The following is a 22,130-nucleotide window of genomic DNA, read 5'->3' on the forward strand; positions in this document are numbered from 1 at the left end:
AGCCCAGCCAGGCCCTAGCTAAGGGCCACATTACTAATGTCTGCTGCACTGTAAACCCACCCTGATACAGGAGGGTCAGTCACTAGGTTTTTGTAAATCCATGCCACGTTTTCACTGCCTATATGCCCAATAGCAAGATAAAAAAGGAAGTATCCAGACCCAAGAGCTTCAGACAAGCAAATCCCAGCTAAGAAAACATTATTTTTAACTTCGTTATTAATTTCCTAATGGAATTCATTTTCTGTCCTAGAATCTAGGTCCTGACTAAAATGTCCTCTTTCGGCACTCACGTTAGAAACGATGGTGGGCTTGCACTGGCGCCGGGTGAACGGATCCATCTGTTGGTTTTTCATGTTGTGACTTTCAGCCTGAAACAGAGCATGCACCACAGAACTGTATCTCCATCCCCCCACCTTTCACCATAAGCTCACAAGCAAGTAAGTCTTTGCAAGCAACTGAAAAGAAAAAAAAAAAGCGATCATCCTTTTCCTTTTTTAAAAAATTTTGTGTGAGATGGAGTCTCGCTCTGTCGCCTAGGCTGAAGTGCAGTGGCGCAATCTCAGCTCACTGCAACCGCTGCCTCTCAGGTTCGAGTGGTTCTCCTGCCTTAGCCTCTCCAGCAGCTGGGACTACAGGTGCAAGTCACCACGCCCAGCTAATTTTTGTATTTTTAGTAGAGACAGGGTTTCGCCATGTTGCCTAGGCTGGTAAACTCCTGACCTCAGGTGATCCACCCACCTCAGCCTCCCAAAGTGCTAGGATTACAGGCGTGAGCCACCATGCCCAGCTAATTTTTTTCATTTTTTAGATGGATTCTCGCTCTGTTGCCCAGGCTAAAGAGGAGTGGTATCAGCTCACTGCAACCTCTGCCTCCCAGGTTCAAGCAATTCTCGTGCCTCAGCCTCCCAAGTAGCTCGGGTTACAGGTGTGCACCATCATGTCCAGCTCATTTTTATATTTTCAGTAGAGATAGGGTTTTGTCATGTTGGCCAGGCTGGTCTCAAACTCCTGACCTCAGGTGATCCACCCACCTCGGCCTCCCAAAGTGCTGGGGTTACAGGCGTGAGCCACCGCGCCCAGCATATTATCCTTTCCCTTCAAGAATACCAGAGTAGGGCCGGGCGCGGTGGCTCACGCCTGTAATCCCAGCACTTTGGGAGGCCGAGGCGGGCGGATCACAAGGTCAGGAGATCGAGACCACGGTGAAACCCCGTCTCTACTAAAAATACAAAAAATTAGCCGGGCGCGGTTGTGGGCGCCTGTAGTCCCAGCTACTCGGGAGGCTGAGGCAGGAGAATGGCGTGAACCCGGGAGGCAGAGCTTGCAGTGAGCCGAGATCGCGCCACTGCACTCCAGCCTGGGCGACAGAGCGAGACTCCGTCTCAAAAAAAAAAAAAAAAAAAAAAAGAATACCAGAGTAGATATGGGGGCAACAACCAAGAAACAGAAATTGAGAAAAAACAAATACCTGTGGAGTAGAATCTAAGGGTGGGAAAAGGCAGGACAGGGCAGAAGACTGCTGCTTTTCATTAGGAATAAATTACATCGATGTATGTGGACATACAGAGAGTGTGTGTATATGTTAAGTGCATATGTTATTTCAATAATTAAAAAATAAACTTGGGCAAGATGTAGAAAAGATGTCATGGTTTATTAATTAGATTTGTTTTAGTGATTCAGATAAAGTGTTCTTACCACAAGGGCCTTCTCAGACTCTACAATGTTCCATTCCCGGTTCCGTTGGTTGATGTAACTGTGGGGTGAGTAAGAAGGATGAGTCAATGGCTGTGAAACAACGGAGGGAGGGAACCACTGAGCCCTGAACCCGGATATCTATGGGGTCAGTGCAGCACAAAGTGTACAGGCCACAGGCTTGCCTGATAATTTTGGCCAAGGTCTGTGGGCCAAAAATAGGCTCCATAACACACCTGATAGCGGATATGTTCTTGGTCCGCTGGCGGTCCAGGGCCTCTGCCCGTTCCTCCAGCTCATTCAGCTGATCTTGGATTTGTTTGGCCTTGTCCTGATCCCCCAGATCCTCAGCCATGGCCTACACAGAGAGATGTGTGAGTTCTTGGCTACATACAACTGACTGTATATCAAGTATCCCCTTACTTCTGGCACAGGCAAAGGTATCTCATGTGGTGAGCAAAGGACAGGAGATGTGGAAGAAAACGCAGAAGTACTTTACAAATACAAGACATAATTTATATTATAGTAGTGCACAGTACAGTGGGGAACACCTTCCCATATAGCTACCTGGCTGTGGGTCCCTGGCGGCAGCAGAACGCCAGGCCTCACAGGGTGGCTAAACCACCATAACAAGGCCCACCCCAACCCGGTGTGAAGAATGGAAAATCACCAGCCACAGGTGGCCTCGACAGTGTCATCTGTCTGTTCAGACTCAGTGCTGAATACCACCCAGGGTCTATTTTATTACACAGGAAGCTGAAGTGACTAGAAAGTAAGAAGACTGGCACGCAGGAGATCAGTTTGAATTTAGGGAATGGAAAATGGCCAAGGAACGTTACCCAGGTGCCAAGAACACACTGTGTTGCTTATAATCGAGCCCAGAATTTTCTCCCAATCCTGCCACCACTAACTTGGCAGAGGATGAACAAGTTTGATTTCTACATCTCCTTACAGGATGAGGAAAGAGGCTCGAGTACAACTCCTTACCTTTTCCTTCAATAGCTGAGTCTTCTTCATAGCGTAGTTGGGTGGAGCTTTTCTGAACCTTTCTTTCTCTTTTACAATCTGTACCAGAGAGGAGATACCAGCAGTGAGGTATTCCTAAGCTATTTTTGCAGACAGGCTAAGTGAGCCCATTTTGGATGCAAACAGCTAGTTACAAGGGGGCTGCTCTTCCTATGGCTGTGCCATGCCCCAGAGAGAGACAGAGCGGGTTCATTCCAAGGGATACTATGCTGCTTCCCGGGTCACGGAGATTCTTCTGGGACAGTCTGAAGGAACATGCACCAAGAAACAGCAGCCCAAGGGCCTGGTAGTGTAAGGCTAGCCACTGTCCAAGAGAACAGAGATCAAATAATTTTACCAAGATGTTTTAGAGAAGGAAAACTCTTGAAGGATCAAGCCTAGCAGAACACAGATCCCGGAACCCTAAATACACTTTAGTGTACGTAGCCTCATTTGTTGTCTCATCTGAACTCTGAATACACTCCAGTCTATGTTAGCCTCATCTGCACATGAGAATGTATAGAAAAAAGCTTGATAAACAATAAATAATAAGGTAGTAATATTAGTATTCCCTCATTTTCATGCATAGCTAAAAATGTCAAGATACAGGGAAATAAAAGAGAATCATGTTCTTCTCTCAACATTGGTTCTTGATGAACTTCCAGGCTCTGGGGCACCAGGTTTCTTACCTCTTCAATGTCCTGATCATTGAATTTATAATTAAGAGCTTCTTTAATAGATAATTCCTTTTTATTGATTTCATCTAGAGTGGGCAACTGCATGCCAGCAGAGAACATCTGGATCAAAAACACGATACAAGGCTATGAGTAGGGATTTTGGAAAGATATTTTTCTCAATATGCACGAACAACTGCTAGGTAATCTCTAGCCACGTACCGCTTCTTTCCACTTCATAAACTCACTTTCGGTGAATTCTTGGTTTGAGACAAACTCTAAACGGAACACGCGTTGGTCATTGCCATGCCTACATGAAAGAGAGACAGCATCTCCAAGAAATGTGCATGTTGACTGTAGTACAAGTAAAGCAACCTTACCAGACTATGTACTACTTATATATACCTGTTGGAGCGGTTCTCAATCCTAGCTACCCTATAAAATCATCCCAGGCTGTTTTAATGGGCAGCCAAGATTGAGATCCCAAAGCTAGCACTGGAAACCAAATGGGCTTGGTCAGAGCTTCAAAAGTCAGTTTATATTAAAATCCATTACAGTCAGCATCAACAATACGCAACAGAGCCTGGGACAGGGGTACATGCCTGTGGTCGCAGCTCCTCAGGAGACTGAGGTGGGTGGGAGGATCACCTGAGCCCAGGAGTTCCAAGCAGCAGTGCACTATGATGGCACCTAGAACAGTGCCTGGCACACTGTACATTCGGTAAATATTTGCTGAGTGAATGACACTTTCATTTTATTGAAGAGGAAATGAAGTCCATAAAAATGATCTTTCTTGTCACACATGAGGTTATGAGATAGAGCCAGAACCAGAAGCAAGCCTCTTGGCCATGCTTGCCAAGGAAACGCCAGCGAGGCTCCGGGAGGGTCTCTTACAATGCGACATTTCCTTTCTCTGTGTCCTACCACTTCATATATTTGGTTCCCCCAGAGGAGAGAATATCCTACCTTCCCTATAGACAAAGATGGAATACAAGTCTCCCTCCAAGTGTACCTCGTGGGGATTGCATAAATAGCATTCATGGTAACAAGGCACATCACACAGAGAGAATAGCAGCCCCCAAAGCCAGTGCCTGTTTGAAGTGGAAGCAGAAGCTGCCCCAGAAGTGCCTCCTACCGTAGTTGCAGTCCTTTGTTTGTTCTGGTGCCACCTAGCTGGTAAACTTTGGCGGTTTCCACAACACCCGTAATCTCAGCGACCTAAGTGACAGGACAGAGACACCAGTCAAAACCAGACTCTTCCAGGGCTTTCCACAACACTCTTCCTTTGCGTCTCTCTACCTGAACGCAGACAACTGATCGAGCGCTGAGTAGAGTCTACAGCTGCCAGGGGTTCTGGACACCCTTCTCAGGTTTAGAATGCAGATGGCCAAGCACAGGGAGCCTTGTGCCCAGGAGGAGCAAGTGCCAGCAGAAGAGGAGCCTGGTGGGGCCCACTGGCAGCTTTTCCTCCAACTAATTCTAACTTACGAGGGATGTATTTGGGATTTCATCGGTTGATTTTTATCAGCCAAATGTGAAGACCATGTAGGTCAGTTTCTGTTGCCAAGCATTTCAGGATATGGCATGGCTGCAGGTCCTCATACAAGAAGATAACACACGTAAAAACCAGACAACTAAGAATAAAACAAAACAAAAACAAGTCAGGCTGGGCGCCGAGGTTCATGCCTGTAATTCCAGCACTTTGGGAGGCTGACATGGGAGGACTACTTGAAGCCAGGAATTTGAGACCAACCAGGGCAACACAGAGAGACCCAGTTTCTCTTTTATTTATTTATTTATTTTTTTGAGATAAAGTCTCACTCTGTCGCCCAGGCTGGAGTGCAGTGGCGCGATCTCGGCTCACTACAACCTCTGCCTCCTGGGTTCAAGCGATTCTCTTGCCTCAGCCGCCCAAGTAGCTAGGACTACAGGCATGCACCACCACGCCCGGCTAATTTTTTGTATTTTTAGTAGAGATGGGGTTTCACCATGTTAGCCAGGATGGTATCAACCTCCTCACCTCATGATCCGCCCACCCCTCCCAAAGTGCTGGGATTACAGGCATGGGCCACCGCGCCCAGCCGAAACCCAGTCTCTACAAAAAAGAAAAAAAAATTAGTTGGGCATAGTGGTGTGCACTTATAGTCTTAGCTACTCAAGAGGCTGTCGTAGGAGGATTGAGTACAGGAGTCCAAGGTTGCAGTGAGCTATGATCACACCGCTGCATGCTAGCCTGGCCAACAGGGCGAGATCCTATCTCAAACAGACTGGGCAGTGTCTCATGCCTGCAAACCTAGCATTTTGGAAGGCCAAGGCAGGAAGATGGCTTGAGTCCAGGAGTTCCAGATCAGCCTGGGCAACATGGTTAAGACATTGTCTCAAAAAAAAAAAAACAAAAAAAAAACCCCAACACCTGGGCTGGGCGCAGTGGCTCACGCCTGTAATCCCAGCACTTTGGGAGGCCGAGGAGGGCAGATTATGAGGTCAGGAGATCGAGACCATCCTGGCTAACACGGTGAAACCCCATCTCTACTAAAAACACAAAAAATTAGCTGGGCGTGGTGGCGGGCACCTGTAGTCCCAGCTACTTGGGAGGCTGAGGCAGGAGAATGGCGTGAACCCAGGAGGCGGTGCTTACAGAGAGCCGAGATCATGCCACAGCACTCCAGCCTGCGTGACAGAGCAAGACTCTGTCTCAAAAACAAAACAAGAAACCAACACCCAGCACTTTAGGAGGCTGAGGCCAGAACATCACTTGAGGCCCAGAGTTTGAGACCAGCATAAGCAACAGAGAGAGGCTGTCACTACAAAAATTTTTTTAAAAATACCAAAGTAAGGCCGGGCGCGGTGGCTCACGCCTATAATCCCAGTACTTTGGGAGGCCGAGGCGGGCGGATCACAAGGTCAGGAGATCGAGACCATCCTGGCTAACATGGTGAAACCCCATCTCCACTAAAAATACAAAAAATTAGCCAAGCGTGGTGGTGGGCGTCTGTAGTCCCAGCTACTTGGGAGGCTGAGGCAGGAGAATGGCATGAATCTGGGAGGCAGAGCTTGCAGTGAGCAGAGATCATGCCACGGCACTCCAGCCTAGGCAACTGAGTGAGACTCTGTCTCAAAAAAAAAAAAAAAAAAAGGAAAATTAGCCAGGTGTGGTGGTGTGCGCCTGTAGTCCCAGCTACTTGGAGGCTGAGGCACGAGAATCACTTGAACCCAGGAGGCAGAGGCTGCAGTGAACTGAGATCGTGCCACTGCACTCCAGCCTGGGAAACAGGGTGAGACTTTGTCTCCAAAAATAAAAATAAACTGAAAAATTAAAAATAAGGCTGGGCTCAGTGGCTCATGCCTGTAATTCCAGCACTTTGGGAGGCCGAGGTGGGTGGATCACCTGATGTCAGGAGTTCAAGACCAGCCTGGCCAAAATGGTGAAACCCCGTCTCTACTGAAAAATACAAACATTGAAGAAGGCAAGTGGTGGGCACCTGTAACACTGTAGCTACCAGCAGGCTGAGGAGGGAATCACGAACCCGGGAGGCAGAGGTTGCAGTGAGCCAAGATCATGCCATTGCACTCCAGCCTGGGCAACAAGAGTGAAACTCTGTCTGAAAAATAAATAAATAAATAAATAAATAAATAAATAAATAAATAAAATAGGCCAAAGGAGACCACGCAAAGCACTTTGGGAGGCTTCAGGCAGATCACAAGTGATCAAGAGTTCAAGAGCACTTTGCTAACATGGTGAAACCCCATCTCTACTAAAAAATACAAAAATTAGCCAGGTGTGGTGGCGGGCGGCTATAGTCCCAGCTACTTGGGAAGCTGAGGCAGGACAATTGCTTGAACCCAGGAGGCGGAGGTTGCAGTGAGCCAAGACCATGCCATTGCACTCCACCCTGGGTAATACAGTGAGACTTCATCTCAAAAGAAAAAAAAAAAAAAAAAAAAAAAGGCCGGGCTGCGGTGGCTCACACCTGTAATCCCAGCACTTTGGGAGGCCAAGACGGCAGATCACAAGGTCAGGAGATCGGTGACCATCCTGGCTAACACGGGTGAAATCCCGCCTCTACTAAATATACAAAAATTAGCCGGCAGCGTGGCGGGTGCCTGTGGCTCCAGCTACATGGGAGGCTGGAGGCAGGAGAATGGCATGAACCCAGGAGGCGGAGCTTGCAGGGAGTGGAGATCACGCCACTGCACTCCAGCCTGGGTGACAGAGCAAGACTCCGTCAGGAAGGACGGAGGGAAGGAGGGAGGGAGGGAAGGAAGGAAGGAGGGAGGGAGGGAGGGAGGGAGGGAGGGAGGAAGGAAGGAAGGAAGGAAGGGAAGGAAGAAGGAAGGAAGGAAGGAAATAAATGGTAAAACATAATATAAATAAATAAATAAATCCCAAAGCGTTGGGATTATGGGCATGAGTCACTGTGCCCAGTCCACCTAGACCACAGAAGCAGTGCTGGAACATACATAATAACCTGTATCAGTTCGGAGGGTGTTTTTTAACCTCAATACAATTCCCTGGCATAGAAGTCACTTGGTATGCAACACGAAACTTTTCATTCAGTGGTTTTTCAAATGAACATATCTTTTAGATTATGTAACTCCCAATGAACACTTCATAGATGCCTCCCTTCTCCCTTTTATACTGAAGGGGGAATAGAGAAAATTATTCTAAATCCAAATCTTCCAGTCCCTTGGGCTCCAAGTCCTCTTCTTGGCGACAAGTCATGAAGGATTCCTGGGCACCTCAGACTGTCACTGCTCTATGGGGATCCTACTTGGAGTCTACTTTCCATCGAATGCTGACAAAAGAGTGACAGATTTTTTCAGTGGCTCCTGCCCTCAGTTGAGACTAATTCTATTGAAAGCATGGACAATTGTCCAAGGGAAGAAATACCAACCCGGTAAACTGGTTTGCTGTTGTGGTTTCCAATGCCAATCCGCACAAAACATCCTGTGACAGTTTTAGCAAAGAAGGGCATGTGACACCAACGTTCTAGTTTATGTCGTGATAATCGAACCCGATTCAATTCTTCAGGTAAGGAAACTGGTTGGGATTTTGGAGGGATCTCTTCTTTCCTAAGAGGAAAAAAGGGGCACTGGAAAAAATGTTCATCATAAAAACAGAACAAGATAGAAAAATAATATCAACTCCTCAAAACTTAACCAAAGTACATGTGACTAGCCTAGGAGGAGAAGTAAATGAAGCACCAGCAAAGACTTGTAATAGGATCTTGTTCCTGACCAGTAGTGTGAACTGTTTCAAATGAGACTGCCATCTTAGATAACCCATCAGAGTAAGAAAATGAATGAAAGCTCCAGGCCAATCTGAGCGTGACATGAAGTCAGTTCCTACCTTCCAGGCCCAGGTGAAATGTCCAAGCGCACAGGCTAGCAGCCAAATGAATGGGCTGACGTGCTGGGGAACTCAGTTCAGCAAACCAAAGGTAACCAAGTCAAAGTTAGTGGCCCAAACAGGGCCCACTCTTCCGCAAAAACCCACCTATCCTGCCTACTAGACCAAAATGTACAAGAGCTTACTCCTCTTCTTCATCAGATGACGATGTTCGCGATGACCTGTCTGACTTCTCACTGGATTTGTCATCCTCTTCCTCTTCTTCATCATCAGAGTAGACCTCACTGGTTTTTAATGGCTGTTTTTTGGCAAGGAGCTCAGCTAGAAAGAAAGGAGATGTTTACCTACGTTTTCTCAACAAGAAAATGAATTCATTCTTGAAAAAGAACTGGAAATGGAAGAGGACTCAAATACACAGCTCTGTCCTCTCTAGACTGGATTGTGCTAACTTGGGGTATATACAGAAATGAGTTAAAACACAGAGTTGAAATTATTCAGGTGCCAAATATCAGACCCCAACAGATGAAAAAAGGGCTGGAAGACTGATACTAAGTAGGCAGAAAGGGTAACCAACACTACTGACAGTTCTCGTTTATGGCACTCAAGACACTTGACTATGGGAAGGAAAGAGGTCCCCCTCTTGATGACTTCAGAAGCTTCTGAGGAAAACTTCAAATAGGAGAGTGGCTGAATCACCACTGGTACATCTACCAATGAACTACTGTGCAGCTATAAAAAAGGAACGTGGGGCCAGGTACAGTGGCTTATGCCTGTAATCCCAGCACTTTGGGAGGCACAGGCAGGTGGATCACTTGAGGTCAGGAGTTTGAGACCAGCCTGGCCAACATGGTAAAACTCTGTCTCTACTAAAATACAAAATTAGCCAGGTGTGGTGGCTGGCGCCTGTTATCCCAGCTACTCGGGAGGCTGAGACAGGAGAATCGCTTGAACCCAGGGGGCAAAGGTTGCAGTGAGCCAAGATCGCGCCACTGCACTCCAGCCTGGGCAACAGAGCGAGACTCTGTCTCAAAAAAAAAAAAAAAAAAAAAAAAAAGGAACATGGCCAGGCATGGTGGCTCACACCTGTAAACCCAACACTTTGGGAGGTCGAGGTGGGTAGATCACTCGAGCTCAGGGGCTTGAGACCAGCCTGGGAAACATGGTGAATCTGCATCTCTACCAAAAACACAAAAAAACTAGCCAGGAGTGGTGGCTGAAAAAAAAAAAAAGAGAGAGAGAGAGAGAAAAGTGTGTATAGTATGCTACCATTAATCTAAGATGGGAGGTGAATCTGTGTACTTATGATCTAAAAAGAAAAAAGAATAATATAAAACAATTTTAGGCTTGGAGTGTTGGCTCACACCTGTAATCCCAGTACTGTGGGAGGCCAAGGCAGACGGATCACTTAAGGCCAGGAGTTCAAGACCACCCTGGCCAACATGGCTAAACCTCATCTCTACTAAAAATACACACAAAAAAATGAGCCAGGTGGTGGTGCACGCGTGTAGTCTCAGCTACTCAGGAGGCTGAGGTGGGAGAATTGCTTGAACTCGGGAGGTGAAGGTTGCAGTGAGCTGAGATCGTGCCACTGCACTCCAGACTGAGTAACAGAGCGAGATCCTGTCTCAAAAAAGAGAGATGCACAGATGGACAGATGGACAGAAGGAAAAAAATAACCGCAATGGATTAAAACACATAAAGCAGAAGTGGTAGCAGTGGCTCAAACCTGTAATCCCAGCAGCACTGGGAGGCGAAGGTGGATCCAGTCAGGAGATCAGAGACCATCCTACAGCTAACATGAGTGAAACCCGTCTCTACTAAAAATACAAAAACTAGCGTGTGGTAGAGCCTGTAGTCCCAGCTACTGGGAGGCTGAGAGGCAGGGGAATGCGTGAGCCTGGGAGAAGCGGGCTTGCAGTGGCAAGGCGAGATCCCGGCCACGCTCCAGCCTGGTGGCACATGAGACTCCGTCTCAAAAAAAAAAAAAAAACACATAAAGCATGTTAAAAATCGTGAGTTCACAAGGATATTCAAAACAAATAAAACTCATCGGTCATCTTTGGAAGTTGCTAAGAATTATCTCTCTCTCTCTCTTTAAATATTGCTGAAACAGGGTCTCACTATGTTGCCCAGGCTGGGTCTTTTTTTTTTTTTTGAGACCCAGGTTGCAGTGCAGTGGTGCGATCTCCACTCGCTGCAAGCTCCGCCTCCTGGGTTCACGCCATTCTCCTGCCTCAGCCTCCCAAGTAGCTGGGACTACAGGCGCCCGCCACCACGCCCGGCTAATTTTTTTGTATTTTTAGTAGAGATGGGGTTTTACCGCGTTAGCCAGGATGGTCTCGATCTCCTGACCTCATGATTCGCCCGCCTTGGCCTCCCAAAGTGCTGGAATTACAGGCATGAGCCACTGCACCCGGCCCCAGGCTGGTCTTGAATTACACATGTGAGCCACTGTACCTTGCCAGGAACTATCTCATTCTTTCAAAAACTGGTAAACGAAAGGAAAATTAATCAAGCATTTATCTTGCCTTTCCTGTTCAAAATGTGCCTGGGGGGTAACTCAATAGCTGATTAGAAGTTTCTCTTTATAGAAGCAGGCTAGATAATGAATGAAGAAAGAATGATAGATTTGAAATATCACCATTTTGCAACTCCTAATGAATTAAATTATCTAGGTAATGACCATCAATGGCTACTAGGACAGAACTATTATTTCTTTTTTTTTTTTTTGAGATAGAGTCTCACTCTCGTTGCCCAGGCTGGAGTACAATGGTAGGATCTTGGCTCACTGCAACCTCCACTTCTCGGGTTCAAGCGATTTTGGTGCCTCAGCCTTCCAAGTAGCTGGGACTACAGGCATGTGCTACCACGCCTGGCTAATTTTTATATTTTTAGTAGAGATGGGATTTCACTATGTTGGCCAGGCTGGTCTCAAACTCCTGGCCTCAAGTGATCCACTCGCTTTGACCTCACTAAGTGCTGGGATTACAGGTGTAAGCCACCGTGCCTGGTGTGGCTATTTTTTGTATTTTTAGTAGAGACAGGGTTACACCATCTTGGCCAGGCCGGTCTTGAACTCCTGGCCTCAAGCAATCCTCACGCCTCAGCCTCCCTAAGTGTTGGGATTACAGGCGTGAGCCACTACACTCAGTCCCACATTATTTTTTGTTGTTGTTTTGTTTTTTTTTTTTGAGACGGAGTCTCGCTCTGTCGCCCAGGCTGGAGTACAGTGGCCGGATCTCAGCTCACTGCAAGCTCCGCCTCCCGGGTTTATGCCATTCTCCTGCCTCAGCCTCCCGAGTAGCTGGGACTACAGGCGCCCGCCACCTTGCCCGGCTAGTTTTTTGTATTTTTTAGTAGAGACGGGGTTTCACCGTGTTAGCCAGGATGGTCTCGATCTCCTGACCTCGTGATCCGCCCGTCTCGGCCTCCCAAAGTGCTGGGATTACAGGCTTGAGCCACCGCGCCCGGCCTTTTGTTGTTGTTTTTTTAAGATGGAGTCTCACTCTGTTGCCCAGGCTGGAGTGCGGTGGCGCAATCTCGGCTCACTGCAACCTCTGCCTCCCAGGTTCAAGGGATTCTCCTGCCTCAGCTTCCTGAAGAGCTGGGATTACAGGCACGTACCACCACAGCCAGCTAATTTTTGTATTTTTTGTAGAGACGGGGTTTTACCATGTTGGCCAGGCTGGTCTCAAGCTCCTGACCTCAGGTGATCCGCCCGCCTTGGCCTCCCAAAGTGCTAGGATTATAGGTGTGAGCCACCGTGCCCAGCCCCCACATTATCCTTTCTAATTCTTCACCCCTCTCTATACCCACGTCCTTTGCTATGTGCCTTAGTCATTCTTCCTGGGCCCATAGCGACACCGTGCCAATTCCAAGTCTAGGCCTTAAGAGGCATGTGTGTCTCTGCTTGCCCCTTTTATACTTCTGTCATCACCATATAAAAGTGCTCGGGGTTTACTGGCCCAAGAAGGAAGAGAGAGGAAGAACAGACCTGGCTACCACCTGTAGCTTGGAGATAATTCCAGCTGAACTCATCCCATCAGGCGGGTGAATTGCAGTTGAACTTCAGATGCATGAGCAGGAACAGGGGTTAGTTTGTTACTTCACATTATTGTGATAACAGCTAACTGATAGGATTGTTAACAACACAGACTGAGAGACAATCCGATATCATGTGTCTCCTGATGGAAATACATACCACTACCTAAAAATCAGCCTTCCCCAAGAACAAGCAACAATGACAACAACAGAACAAACCCAAATCTGACCAATTCTGTAGCTCTAACTACCCATTTATAGGAAACTCAAGGGACTAGAAACACATTCAACAATAAAAATGAGATGCAGTCAGCATCATGAGAAACCAGAAGACGAATGACCCAGTTTCTTCAGCAAATACACTGCAAGGCAGGGCAAAAAGATATGGGGAAGAAAACATACAGATTAAATGCCTTAAGGGACATAACAGATCACAATGTATGGACTTTAAGATCCTGATTCAAGTGGTCCAATTATTGTTTTTTTGAATTACAATACAAATAGAAAAATTTGAACACTGACTAGATATTTGATAAAGAGTTCATTGTTATTTTTAGGTGTAATAATGGTATTATAGTTAGGTTTAAAACAAAAGAAAAGTACTTATCTTTTAGAGGAACATATTGAAATATTTATGGTTAAAATATAATAATGCTGGTATTTGCTTTAAAATAATCTGATGAAAGGATTATAGATTTAACAAGACTGGCCAAGAGCTGACTGCTGAGGCTGGATGATGAGTTCATGGATGTTTATTGTACTATTCTCAGTATGTGTTGGAATTTTATTTATTTATTTATTTATTTATTTATTTTATTTATTTGAGACGGGAGTCTTGCTGTGTTGCCAGGCTGGAGTGCAGTGGTGCAGTCTCGGCTCACTGCAACCTCCGTCTCCTGGGTTCAAGCAATTATCCTGCCTCAGCCTCCTGAGTAGCTAGGATTACAGGCACGTGCCACCACACCCGGCTAATTTTTTTGTATTTTTAGTAGAGATGGGGTTTCACCATGTTAGCCAGGCTGGTCTTGAACTCCTGATCTCGTGATCTGCCCACCTCGGCCTCCCAAAATGCTGGGATTACAGGCGTGAGCCACCGCGCCCGGCCTGTGTTGGAATTTTATATGAGAAAGACACAACAAGAGGGCAAAATAAAAACGGACACCAGGAAGTCAAATCATATAAAGACACAAAGTAGCCATTACCTTTCCCCCCTTACCTGTTCTGTTCTTTCGTTTTTCTCGCTCTGCTTTTAGCTCCTCCATGGCTTGAGATTTCTTATCTAGTTTCTCATCCCGCTTGGAACGCCGTTCCTTGTTGTGGGATGTTACCTAGGAAAGGAAGGATATATAGGATGGCTCTCTTTGCCAACGGCTGATAAGATTCTCTAAACCCACTTAATGCATTTAGTCCTCCAGCGTTATTCTATATGGGTTGCAGAAACTTAGAGCTTGTAGTGTAAGGGGAGAGAGCATCCTCTTGTGGACAAAGAGGATAGCGCAGTAAAATAAGTCCTGTCCAAAATGCCTAATAGCAAGTTCAAGAATTATCCAAATAAACTCTTTCTGGAAGAACACGCTAGAACACAGCTAATGTTGGGATTACAGGCATGAGCCACTACACTCAGCCCCACATTATCTTTTTTTTTTTTTTCTGAGACGGAGTCTCATTTATCATTTTGATGATAACTACAGATTACTTTCCCAGCTATATTTATACCAAGTAAAGGATGACATACATCTAAGTAAACATCATAAGCATCTGGCTACCTAGGACAGGTTGTTTACCAACTTTTCCTTAAGGGATGCTCACTCACTAGTGGGCTGCTTTTTTTTTAAACAGAGCCTCGCTCTTCTGCCCAGGCTGGAGTGCCATGGCACGATCTCAGCTCACTGCAACCTTCGCCTCTGAGGTTCAAGCAATTCTTGTGTCTCAGCCTCCCAAGTAGCTGGGATTAAAGGCATGAGCCATCGTGCCAGGCTAATTTTTGTATTTTTAGTAGAGATGGGATTTCACTATGTTGGCCAGGCTGGTCTCAAACTCCTGGCCTTGAGTGATCTGTCCGCCTCGGCCTCCCAAAGTGCTGGGATTACAGATGTGAGTCACTGCAGCTGAGGGCTGCTTTTTAAATGCAGACTTCAGTGAAAGCTGGGCACAGTGGCATATGCCTGTAGTCTCAGCAACTCAGGAGGATTGCTTGAGACTAGGAGTTTGAGGCTACAGTGTGTTATGACCGTGCCAGTGAATAGCCACTGTACGCCAGCCTGGGCAACATAACGACCAGAGAAGGAAGGAGGGCGGGAAGGAGGATGGGAAGGAGGACAGGATGGAGAAAGGGAAGGAGGAAGGAAAGGGAAAAAGAAATAAAAAAAGAAAAGGAAAAAAAAAAGGAAAGGAAAAAGTGCTAAGGAGTTAATAGCACAGCTGATGGTGAAACGCTGAGATATGTCCAGAGATTAATGATACCATGCCACAAGTCTTGTACTAATAAGCTTAGGCTGATTAATATAAACCCACCTTTTACACACACACACACTCAAAACAGAGGTTTATTCTTTGGACAATGAAGAACACTGAATCTCCTACCTGAGATTCTTGAATCTGTGTCAGCTTTTTCTTTTCTTGCTCCTCTTCTTGCTTTTTCTTCTTTTCTTTCTTTTCTTTCTTTTTGGCTGTTTTTAGTTTTTTCTTGATTTCAAATCTGGTTAAAAGATATTTGTTTGGTTTTTAACTAGCAATGAAATATATGTAAAAACTGATTTCTATTAGATAGGAGAAAAGAACTAAGGGAAAGGAGCTAATAGATATTTTGGCTTTCCTGCAAGAAACTCTCATGTACCTTTTAAGTACATTAAAAATATTTAATATGTTAATTACAACAAAATATAAAATATTTTATTGCATTAAGTTGGAATATGTTTATAATGAGAGAATATGGGCCAGGCACAGTGGCTCACACCTGTAATCCCAGCACTTTGAGAGGCCAAGGCGGGCAGATCAGGAGATCAAGAGATCAAGACCATCCTGGCCAACATGGTGAAACCCCGTCTCTACTAAAAATACAAGAATTAGCTGGGCATGGTGGTGCACGCCTGTAGTCCCAGCTATTTGGAAGGCTGAGGCAGGAGAATCGCTTTAACCTGGGAGGCAGAGGTTGCAGCGAGCCAAGATCTCACCACTGCACTTCAGCCTAGCGACAGAGTAAGAATCTGTTTCAAAAAAAAAGAGAGAGAGAGAGAGAACATATATAGGATATTGCTGTACTCATCTGCGCCACTCTAGCCTGGGCGACAGAGTGAGACTTCATCTCAAAAACACAAACAAACAGGCCAGGCGTGGTGGCTCGCACCTGTAATCCCAGCACTTTGGGAAACCAAGGCAGGCAGATCACGAGGTCAGGAGATTGAGACCATTCTGGTCAAAATGGTGAAACCCCATCCTTACTAAAAATACAAAAATTCGCCAGGCGTGATGGCACATGCCTGTAATCGCAGCTACTCAGGAGGCTGAGGCAGGAGAATTGCTTGAACCCAGAAGGCGGAGGTTGCAGTGAGCCAAGATCGCGCCACTGCACTCCAGCCTGGACGACAGAGTGAGACTCCACCTCGAAAACAAACAACAAACAAACAACAACAAAAACCACACAATGACAGACCATTTCACACCCACCAGGATGGCTATTATCACAAAGAGGAAGGCCAGGCACGGTGGCTCACACCTGTAATTCCAGTACTTTGGGAGGCCAAGGCAGGAGGATCACTTCAGTCCAGGAGTTGGAGACCAGCCTGGACAACATGGTGAGACCCTGTCTCTACAAAAATTTAAAAAATTGGCTGGACATGGTGGTACATGCTTGTAGTCCCAGCTACTTGGCAGGCTGAGGTGGGAGAACTGCTTGAGCCCAGGAAATTGAGGCTGCAGCAAACCATGATCATACCACTGGACTCTGGCTAGCCTGGGCAACAGAGTGAAACCCTGTCTCAACAACAACAGAACAAGGAAATGACAAGTGTTAAAGTGTTAGTGAAGATGTGGAGAAACTAGAACACTTATTGCTGATGGGAATCTAAAATGGCGCAACAGCAGTTTCTCAAAAAGTCAGAGTTATCATATGAGCCAGCAATTCTACTTTCCAGTATACACTCAAAAGATCTGAAAATAGGTACTCAAATTTTTGTATATAAATGTTCACAGCAGCACTAGTCACAATAGCAAAAAGGAGAAAACACCACAAATATTAATCAATAGATGGATGGATAAACAAAATGTGGTATATACATAAAATGGAATATTACTCAGACGTTAAAAGGAGTGAAGTACTAATGCATGCTAAATGGATAAACCTCAAAAACACACTAAGTGAAAGAAGTCAATCACAAAAGACTGCATATTATGATTCCATTTATATAAAATATCCAGGTTGGGCATGGTGGCTAATGCCTGTAATCTAAACACTTTGGGAGGCTGAGGCAGCAGGATTGCTTGAGGCCAGGAGTTCAAGATCAGCCTGGACAACACAGTGAGACCTCGTCTTTAATAAAAGTTTTAAAAATTGGCCAGGTGGTGGCACACCCCTATAGTCCCAGCTACTTGGAGACTGAGGCGGGAGGATTGCTTGAACACAGGAGATCGAGGCTTCAGTTAACTATAATCACGCCACGGCACTCCAGCCTGGGCAATGGAACGAGACCCTGTCTCGATAACAACAATAATAATAAATATATCCAGAATAGGCAACTCTAGAGAGACAGAAAGGAGATTAGTGGTTGCCTAGGGCTGGGAGGCTTATGGGGAAATAGAGGAGTGATAAATGCTCTAGAATTAATTGTGGTGGTGATTGCACAGCTCTGTGGACATATAAAAACCACTGAATTATACACTTTAAGTGGGCTATTTGAAACAAAGTTATTTTTTTAGAGTCAGTGATAGTTTACATTTACATAATGTTCTTATGTATATCATCTCACTTGAGGTTTACAACAACCCCTGAGGAGGAAACTGAGGTCAGAAGAGAAAGTGATTTAACTCCGATCACCCCGCCAGCGAGTCTGACTTGAACCTAGACCTTCTGACTACAATGTCAGTGCCCTTTCTACAACCAGGCTCCCTTTTATGCTTCCTGCCCCCATGAAGAATCTAACAACTGAAAATGACATCTCACTACTGGTGCTGCTGGCTAGAGAACACGATGCTCATGGTGCTTACATAAAAAGACTACGCAGATTAAATGCGATCCATATAAAGACCTTTTAAAGTAAAAAAGATGTGGGAAATTCCAGAGTTTCCATATTGCACTGCCCTGAAGCTAAACAAATGAACTACAAAAATATCAATTTTCTATGATGGCTCTGAACCTCTGTCTCAATAATCAGCACACTAAACCATTCTTACAGTCACTGAAAAAAAATCACTGAAGCTGGGGGTGGTGATTCACACCTGTAACCCCAGCATTTTGGGAAGCTGAGGTGGACGAATTGCTTGAGGTCAGGAGTTCAAGACCAGCCTAGGCAACATGGCAAACCCCCTCCCTACAAAAAAAAAAAAAAAAAATACAGCGCCAGGAGAGGTGGCTCATGCCTCTAATCCCAGCACTCTGGAAATCCGAGGTGGGTGGATCACCTGAGGTCAGGAATTCCAGACTAGTCTGGCCAATATAAAAAATTAGCCAGGCTGCTGGGCGGGGTGGCTCAGGCCTGTGTAATCCCAGCACTTTGGGAGGCTGAGGTGGGCGGATCACGAGGTCAGGAGATCGACACCATCCTGGCTAACACAGTGAAACCCTGTCTCTACTAAAAATACAAAAAATTAGCCGGGCGTGGTGGCTGGCGCCTGTAGACCCAGCTACTAGGGAGGCTGAGGCAGGAGAATGGTGTGAACCTGGGAGGTGGAGCTTGCAGTGAGCCAAGATCACACCACTGCACTCCAGCCTGGGCGACAGAGCGAGACTCTGTCTCAAAAAAAAAAGAAAAACGAAAAATCAGCCAGGCCAGGCCAGGTGTGGTAGCTCACGCCTGTGATCCTGGCAGTTTGGGGGGCCAAGACGGGAGGATCATTTAAGGTCAGGACTTGGAAACCAGCCTGGCCAACACAGTGAAGCCCTGTCTCTACTTAAAATACAAAAATTGGCCAGGCACAGTGGTCTATGCCTGTAATCCCAGCAATTTGGGAGGCCGAGGCAGGTGGATCATCTGAGGTCAGGAGCTGGAGACCAGCCTGGCCGACATAGTGAAACCCCGTCTCTACTAAAAATACAAAAATTAGCGGCAGGCCTCGTAGCCCCGGAGTTTGTGTGCATACCGCTTCTGGAACCTATGCGAGGCCGTGGCATTTCCGGTGACCGTGCCCACGGCACTCCAGCCCCGGCCACAGCACCATCCCCATCAGGCCAGGTGTGGTGGCATGTGCCTGTAATCCCAGCTACACAGGAGGCTGAGGCAGGAGAATCACTGAACCTGGGAAGTGGAGATTGCGTGAGCTGAGATTGTGTCACTGCACTCCACCCTGGGCAACAGAGTGAGACTCCATCTCAAAAAAAAAGGAAAGAAAAAAATATTAGCCAGGCATGGTAGCCTATAGACAGCCTGTAGACCCAGCTACTTGGGAGGCTGAGGTGGGAGGCTGGCTTGAATCCAGGAGGTGGCAATTGTAGAGAGCTGAGTTCACACCACTGCACTCCAGCCTGGATGACAAAGCCAGACTGTGTCTAAAAAAACAAAATATTTTTTAAAAGTCACTGAATCAGTCAACTGTCTCATTCACATACGGTGAAAAACATAAAAACTAAGTTTGAGACAAACCGCCTATTACCCTCGAGCTACTTTGTGATTTTGTCATAGGACTTACTGGCCTTACATGACAACATCTTGCTATGTTTCCACAGTTCAGACATGCAAATTTTAAACCCACAGTTCAGACATGCAAATTTTAAACTGTCTGGCAATTCCAGCACAGTTTATTAAGTCCTATTTAATAGTTCCAATATAGGTAAACTTGGAAGCATTCACACTCAAAATAAATGTTGAGGCCGAGCGTGGTGGCTCATGCCTGTAATCCCAGCACTTTGGGAGGCCGAGGCGGGTGGATCACCTGAGGTCAGGAGTTTGACACCAGCCTGGCCAACATGGTGAAACCCCATCTCTACTAAAAATACAAAAATTAGCCAGGCGTGGTGGCGGGCATCTGTAATCCCAGCTACTTGGGAGGCTGAGGCAGGAGAATCGCTTGAACCCAGGAAGTGGAGGCTGTGGTGAGCCGAGATCGTGCCACTGCTCTCCAGTCGGCAACAAGAACGAAAGTCTGTCTAAAAAAAAACAAAAAACAAAACACACACACACAAAAAAACCAAAAAAAAACAAAAATCAAATGTCTATTGCTTGCTGCTGACCGAAAGCCAAACATTCTTCTCTAGGATAACTCGGCATACTTAATATGGTCTCCAGAAGGGACAAACAAAACTCCCAGATGAAAAGGAACTAACTGCTGCCAAAGAAAATGCTTCTATTTTCCTTTCATGAGATTAAATAGGTAGGATCCTCATTCTGAGGGCTATTTTATTTCCAAGACAAAAGCCAAGTTTATTTTTACCTTGAAATTCTGTTAGGAGATAAGGAAGAACTACTGCCATATTTAAAACTTTTCCATTTAAAACATGGCAAAAGTTGAAAACATTGAAGCAGCTTCTAAATACCAAAAAGCAATTTAACATTTGACTTTTTAAAAAAATACAAAAACTGTGTTAGAGGGTAGTCAGATACCTAACTTGTACATAATGAGGAGAAATTCCAAGTCTTGAATCCTGTGAAGACAGGGCTCCAAAAAAGAATTTGGGAAATTTTTTCAACCTAGGAGTTTGAACAATTTGAAGCCAATTTGTAAAATACAAAGCTTTAAAACACCATTTGTTCATTTAATTTTTATGTATCATTTGATGTGTTCCCACATTACTCTCAATCATTACTGTATTCATGTTCTAAAACCAAGGCAACCTTATGATTACCTCAATACTTTTTGCTTAGTAGAAATCAAATCATGTACTGATCTTTATCAAGACAAACAATCTCTGTAATTCCCCTCCCTTTTTCTTGACACAGGGTCTCACTCTGTCACCTAGGCTGAAGTGCCGTGGTGCAATCTCAGCTCATTGCAAACTCCACATTCCGGGCTGAAATGATACTCCTGCTTGACTCAGCCTCCCAAGTACCTGGGACTACAGGCATGGGCCACCATGCCTGACTATTTTTTGTAGGAGACAGGGTTTTGCCATGTTGCCAAGACTGGTCTTGAATTCCTGGAATCAAGTGATCCACCCACCTCGGCCTCCCAAAGTGCTGGGATTACAGGTGTAAGCCACCGCTCCAGGCCTGCAATTCCCTTTATTATTTTTTTTAAGACGGAGTGTCCCTCTGTCACCTAGGCTGGAGTCCAGTGGTGTAATCTTGGCCCACTGCAACCTCCGCCTCCTGGGTTCAAGTCATTCTCCTGCCTCAGGATCCTGAATAGCTGGGATTACAGGTGCGTGCCACCATGCTCGGCTAATTTTTTGTATTTTTAGTAGAGATGGGTTTCACCATGTTGGCCAGGCTGGTCTCAAACTCCTGACTTCAAGTGATCTACCCGCCTCGGCCTCTCAAAGTGCAGGGATTACAGGTGTAAGCCACCACACTTGGCCTGTAATTCAATTTATTTATTTATTTTTATTTTTGCTTTTTATTGAGACAGAGTCTTGCTTTCACCAAGGCTAGAGTGCAGTGGCACCATCTCAGCTCACTGCAACCACCATCTCCCAGGTTGAAGCAATTTTCCTGCCTCAGCCTCCTGAGTAGCTGGGACTATAGGTGCACACCACCACATCAGGCTAATTTTTTTGTATTTTTAGTAGAGATGGGTTTTCACCATGTTGGCCAGGCTGGTCTAGAACTCCTGACCTCTGGTGATCCATCCACCTTAGCCTCCCAAAGTGTGTAATTCTCTTTAGAATGCTGCCTGTAGTGCTGTGTTACAGAATAGGTAAAATAATAGGAAATGTGAGGCAGGAGAGGATGTGGCCACAGTGTGTTTTATGGTGTCAGATGGTCCCAGGTTTGAAATTCAGTTCTACCACTTACCACCTCAATCACCTCGGGCAAGTTTCTTCATTCATTCGCTCAACAAGTATTTAGTGCATATCTCTGTGGCAGGTACCCTTGTAGGCACCAGGAATAGAATGGCGAAAAGGACAAAGTCTCTCCCTTCCTGCAGCTTACTCTTTAGCTACCTAATGTCTCTAAGCCTAAGCTTCTACCTCTGTAATACGGTATAACCAACTTCACAGAGCAGTTGTGAAGATTAAATAATGCACATAAATAATATGAATAAAACCTTCTGAATAACGT

General features: G+C 45.8%; 1 protein-coding gene across 1 annotated transcript in view; it reads right to left on the reverse strand.

The window, feature by feature from the left end:
- Positions 1 to 22,130, reverse strand: part of RTF1 (RTF1 homolog, Paf1/RNA polymerase II complex component) — a 68,249-nt gene that overhangs the window by 4,062 nt on the left and 42,057 nt on the right. The window contains exons 5-15 of the mRNA XM_003900805.4: positions 15,346 to 15,460; positions 13,979 to 14,090; positions 8,907 to 9,042; positions 8,267 to 8,444; positions 4,507 to 4,589; positions 3,594 to 3,681; positions 3,387 to 3,494; positions 2,680 to 2,757; positions 1,929 to 2,050; positions 1,696 to 1,753; positions 291 to 368 (exon numbers count right to left, since the gene is read on the reverse strand). Of these exons, the coding sequence (XP_003900854.2) occupies positions 291 to 368; positions 1,696 to 1,753; positions 1,929 to 2,050; positions 2,680 to 2,757; positions 3,387 to 3,494; positions 3,594 to 3,681; positions 4,507 to 4,589; positions 8,267 to 8,444; positions 8,907 to 9,042; positions 13,979 to 14,090; positions 15,346 to 15,460 (1,156 nt within the window). The remainder of the gene's footprint in view (positions 1 to 290; positions 369 to 1,695; positions 1,754 to 1,928; positions 2,051 to 2,679; positions 2,758 to 3,386; positions 3,495 to 3,593; positions 3,682 to 4,506; positions 4,590 to 8,266; positions 8,445 to 8,906; positions 9,043 to 13,978; positions 14,091 to 15,345; positions 15,461 to 22,130) is intronic.

The sequence above is a fragment of the Papio anubis genome, chromosome 7 (genome assembly GCF_008728515.1).
Source record: "Papio anubis isolate 15944 chromosome 7, Panubis1.0, whole genome shotgun sequence".
Classification (NCBI taxonomy): Eukaryota; Metazoa; Chordata; class Mammalia; order Primates; family Cercopithecidae; genus Papio; species Papio anubis.